The sequence below is a fragment of the Mytilus edulis genome, chromosome 9 (genome assembly GCF_963676685.1).
Source record: "Mytilus edulis chromosome 9, xbMytEdul2.2, whole genome shotgun sequence".
Classification (NCBI taxonomy): Eukaryota; Metazoa; Mollusca; class Bivalvia; order Mytilida; family Mytilidae; genus Mytilus; species Mytilus edulis.
In genome coordinates, this window is record NC_092352.1 from 41646068 (window position 1) to 41651906 (window position 5839).

Genomic DNA, 5839 nt, shown 5'->3' on the forward strand with positions numbered 1-5839 from the left:
CTATATACCAACCTTGTAACTCTTTGAAAATTAAGCCGTTTTAAGAACCTTAAAAAACAGACAGAAATTCGTTTTTTATTTCGTATTTGAACATCCAAAAATAAGTATAGCCTTGTTCATGTATACGTGCACTTGCATACGGTCGATTTCTTTCCGATGCAGCTCATAATATTTTTCCAAGAATGGACCAGTGAAATTTGTTTAGTTTGACAGTGAGTGTGAGTGAAACAAATACATTGGAAATTGGCCCTATATATTTACCCTTAGTCATAAGGGAACGACCATTTAACCTCAAAAGCGGGGGTAAAGGTCTTTTCTAAAACATATTCTGATCCTCAATTTGATGGAGAAACAATATTGTGATCAAGCAGATGACAAACATTCTGTATCCAGGTTTTTCTATTACCTTATAGTGTAAAATTTTCTAACTCAGACTCAAAACAATAACCCCACTTCCTCCACATTTGAAGTTAAATGGTTGCTCCCTAATATCTCACATACATCTGTATCTTTTTCAAACGCACAACCTAAAAACTTTGCACTTTACGCTGTCGATGTTTCATTTGTGTAACTTTATTCCTTACCATTAAAAGCAACATTTCGTGTCAAAAGCAAGCTGTACATAATTATCTAAATGCCATGACATACATGTAAAATTAATAAAATATAATTGCAGATTATGCAATTCTGAAAAAAAAATCTTGCTATGCTTATTCTTCATTTTTTTTCCTGATTTCTATGAAAGCGATAGTTGGATGGTCCCAAAAGGTACATGTTGAACAATCTTGACGCTTTTTGACTCATTAACTAGGATTAACAGACAAATTGTCTTGTAGTACGTATAATGAAAGTCGTAAAGTTTTACAATTCTTAAATATTAAGTTAACAATTTTGTGTATAAAAACATCTGACATTTCACGAACAGGCTATATCAAATTATGTACCTTACATAGACATTTCTTAATAACATTTACGATATGATTTTGCATGGTTGTAAAAGCGTTGACCTTAACGAAAATATTAGAATTTTCCCGTATCAACAGGGTTGAATCCACCATTTTCAAAATATAAACATGTCTGTACCAAACAGGATTATGATAGCTATTTTCCATTCTTTTGGTGTGTTTTAGCTTTTGATTTTTCTATTTGATAAGAGACTTTCTGTTTTATATTTTCCTTCGATATTTTTGTAATTATACTTTTTTTATGCTTTATCTAACGATTATATACTAATAAATGTTTGATAGCCTCAGTGGCAGAGTGGTATCTGTAGCATGTGGGTTGCGATTTCGAACCACTCTCGTTTAAAAGTGTTTTATATCCTTCTTATAATACTATAGAATTGCCAGTTTTCCTGCCGAATGTCGGTGGTATTCTCCAGATTCTAAATCAACTGGATGCCGATATACTGCAAAGAGCGCTGAAATAATCGTTGATCAATCAATTAATCAATCCTTCCAAATATACTCTAAGAAAGGATTCAAATGTGTAGTATAAATTATGTCTGGAAACGGCATTGTAAAAGACGATAATTCTATTTTGATGATAAGGGGGTTTCAAATGTTTGTTTTACCTGGAAGTAAACGACGTTTTTTACTTCTACCACAGATGGATTTTTACTTTTTTTCAACACAAAAACTTTAAACCAACGCAAAATGTTCAACAATTACAAGGAATCTTCACAGCTAATTTAGGAGAAAAAAAGGTGAAGTTTTGTACAAGAAAGTTGTCTGCAAATGTTCTGATCTTTAATAAAATGTCGTAAGGTTTATATAAGTTTGATATGAAATCACTTATGTCAAGATCTTATTTTAGATATACTATCTATTGTTCACATATCATTGTTTTACGTGTTCACTCGATCTGGTGACGTGATCCCGATTAATCTGTCCGATTTAAGCTACAACTGCGATAATATTTGTTATCGTGTGGATCGATGGTTTAATTCCTTATCGACGGAGAAATTAATTTTTGTACATATGGCTAAATGTAGACCTTTGGGCTAGAATGTCTGCGTTTTTACTTCAAATTTTATTCTGAGTACAGACAAACCTGTGTGTCAGGAAAAGTTAAGGCATAGCATGCCCTAGACAAATAAAATTCTATTGCTATTTATATTTTAGAAAATGAAATCCTTAACTGGATATTGTTTTCAATGCAATCTAGGCACATTGCAGGTCTATAAAGACGGAATTGTTTTTCGTTATTAACAAACACATGAATATACTCGAAATGAAATGTACATATTTATTATGTGATGTAAAGAATCGTAATAGAGTTTTTAAAAATCGTTAACTTCAGTATTTCAAATATTTGTACGTCTAGTTTTAATATTTATCTCTTCTTTTTTTTTTTGGTGTAAAAATTAATAAAGAACCAACTAGATAACAATTCATAACGTTACTGAGCATTTTTGAACTTCAACCGCATATATATATTTTTTTAGTCTAAGTGCATGAACTCTCTGTTGTATATTGTTCATAACTAGTAGATAATATCCCATGTACAAGAATAATTTGAAACACTTGAAGCAGTAGTCCAGCTTTACTACTAGTGGTCCAGTGAATGCTGACCACTAAGATACAACACAATCACTCTTTGATTTACTTGACCGCTTCGTCTTTGGTTTGCTACCTCTTCTTATCAAACTGCGACTTCGGCTTCTTGTAAAATCTGGTTGACCTTCGTGATGGTCAGAAGTATCCGTTTCGTTGTTTTCTACAAAATGAACACTCATTCGCCGAAGCGAGAAATGGTCAGTATGTTTATCTCTAGGGTGATTAACCTGCTCTAGAAGTATTTTAAAAATGTCATTTATCCCAATATTTTCTTTAGCAGATACTTCAATAAAGCCTCCCGCTAGATCCTCGTTGTATGCCCAGTTCAGAGCATCGAATCTCTCAATTTGTCGACTATCTTCCTGATCCAAATGATTGCCCACAATTACACACGGAATTTCCTCGTAATTTTCTCGCATTTCTTTAATTTGCTCCCATAATTGTTTGACTTCTTCAAATGTTTGTTCATTTGTAATCGAATAAACTAGAACGAAGCCATGAGCATTTACAATAGAGAGGCGCCGCATTGCTGGGAAAGAAAATTTACCAGCCGTATCAAGGAAATCTACTTTTAAATGAATACCTTTGATGTCATATTCCTTAGAAAACAAATCTTCTACTGTTTCTGTGTATTTTTCGTCGTAAGTATCAAATAAAAACCGTTGCAATATTGAACTTTTCCCGACATCTCCTGCGCCAAGAAAAACAACTCGATTTCGATGATCAATGTCTGCCATAATAAACTTACTTTTTTTCAAGTTTTGAATAAATAAACAATTTATCTGTCTGTAATCTTCAGAATCAGTGCAGTATTGTGTGTCATTTCTCTTATCTTATTCAAATTATTTTAAATCGATGACAGTGTCCTGAAACAAAAAAACAAAATGTGTTTTCTTCAGCTGTTTCATTTAAATGGTATATAATTATCTTGTATTTTACAGTTTGTCGTATATTTTCTTTCTGTGAACACTTTTCCTTTAACTCATGTTGTGAGACATAGAAGAGAACATGACGCATGGGAATAGTATCCGATCGGTAATGTATTGTGACCTAGATGTATATTGAACAGGAACAATAAAAAAAAAATAGAATGTATAATGATATTTTTTTCCAAGTACCGATTTACACAAAAAAAAAATATAAGTTGATTGATGTTAACCTGCCAACAGCGAATAAATTCACCAATATATACCAGGATTGTATTTTTTAATATGCGCCAGACGCGCGTTTCGTCTACAAAAGACTCATCAGTGACGCTCGAATTAAAAAAAGATAAAAAGGCAAAAAAAAAAGTACGAAGTTGAAGAGCATTGAGAAATAAATATTCCTAAAAATTTAATGATAAATTATTTCAAAAATAGAACATAATGTAATAGTAATACAAATATGACTAAAACTTGGCGTATATACAAGGTCTCAGCTTATCTAAACATCCCTGTTTTTCAAATGATCACATTTTAGCGTTCCAGACGAACGTTATTCCAGAAAAGTACTTCGGACGCAAGAGATTTATTTTGTTTTATTTTACTTTATAAGATATTTCTTATCTTAATCCGTTTCAGGTTAGTCCAGCCAAAATTAGTTTTTGAAACTTGTTTTGCTCTGTTAATCAATACACATTATGTATACAGTGACAATGTTAGTGTTGACCCGTTTATTGGTCCTCGACTAGACACTCTGGCCAGTCTGTGACCGATAAGAAGTTCAATATGTAAAGATTTTCACAAATACATTTTTATGTAATACTGTATACCTTTATTGATCCTGTTTAAATTGTCAATATATGTTATACGTGTAAATAAACGAGGACAGCGGTCAATGATTATAGATGGAAAAATATATATATATAAATTAGCTCAAGTGCTAGTTAATTATTAATACTTAAAGAGAAAGCAGACACTTTTGATTTTTTTTTTTAAATGTTTTCGTAAGATTGCTTTGGATTATAAAACTGTTACTGAGTTACATTTCAATATATTATAAATATTATTATTCTCTGCAACATTTAGTTCTTGTGACTGACCATGCATTGCATTACACACTGAACAACATTTACAGTAAACCTATCCTTTGAACATTTTGATAGTTCTAAATAAAATAAAAAATAATTAATGTCTAAATGAACCTCGGCTTAGGTAAAATTCATGCACCCAGGATCTAAATTACCATATGGTCCCTGATTCCAAAGTATTTGTTTCATTTTCGATGAGTTACTCTTTTATAAAAGAGTGCAAAATATTTTAATATCTTACTATCCCTTAACAATGTGATTTGGAGTAGGAACAAATGTCACACTACGATTTAGTCAAACTCTTACTCATACATGCAGTTTGTTAGTGGAGAAGCAGGAAATAATTATGTGTGCGCATTTAAAACTGTTTTTACCCCCACCACATTGTAACCTTATTCCAAGGCAGGCAAACTGGGTCATATTTTAAAGATGACGGCTATTGTTGTCTTAAGAAGCCTGTTGTATTATTTGGCATTCTATTTTTTGACGATTCCTGCTATCCGTTTTCTGTATTTTATCAAGTCTTTGGTTTGACACGGTCTGTGGTAAATAAAAAAAAACTCCCGATAGAGAGGTAGAATTTGTTTTTCCTAGGGCCAAATATAGATACAGGTAGTAATGTGTCCTTTAAAGGGCAGATTAATATCCCAGCAAAAAATGTTCATAACAAAATCAAATCAACAAATACAGTATGTAGGTGCTGTAATAGAGGCCATCCGGGATGAAGGTCGGAAAAGGTTAGACTACAACTGGAAAATGAGGGTATATTGGATTGCAACATATCCTCTCTCAACACGAGGCATCAGCTTAATTAACGTCTCTATTCCGAATGGACGTGAATGCGTTCTTGTACATTCCTAACAGCTAAACGGACCAATAACATTTGGCACGGGTTTTACTGTCGTTTAGACCAAGACATGTTGTGACCATATTTCTATTCAACCTCAACCATTGGGGTGCATATAATAGACAACTCAAATTTATTCAAAATCGAAAACAAAAAAATCTTAAAGTTGATAATTTGAAAAACATTTTTATTATTCCTAGAAGTGTTTCTGAAAATAGAATATTATCTTTAAGTAAGTAGAATCTTCTATTCCTATGCAAAGGCAATTTAGTTTTATCAGTAACTTGACTTTGTTTTACCTTTTATCCATGTAGTTTTATGGTTCATAAAAGAGCTAAATAAAAACAACACATTCATTATTCAGAACGGTTTCATCCGCTTTTTGAAACTCTTGTGCGTACAAACCTATGAAAAATCTGTACC

General features: G+C 32.1%; 1 protein-coding gene across 1 annotated transcript; it reads right to left on the reverse strand.

Moving 5' to 3' along the window:
• Positions 1-2387: 2387 nt before the first annotated feature.
• On the reverse strand, positions 2388-3424 carry LOC139488350 (ras-related protein Rap-2a-like). The gene has a single exon (XM_071273884.1). The coding sequence runs from the start codon at positions 3293-3295 to the stop codon at positions 2576-2578; it is 720 nt and encodes a 239-aa protein (XP_071129985.1). The 5' UTR covers positions 3296-3424; the 3' UTR covers positions 2388-2575.
• Between the last annotated feature and the right edge of the window lie 2415 nt (positions 3425-5839).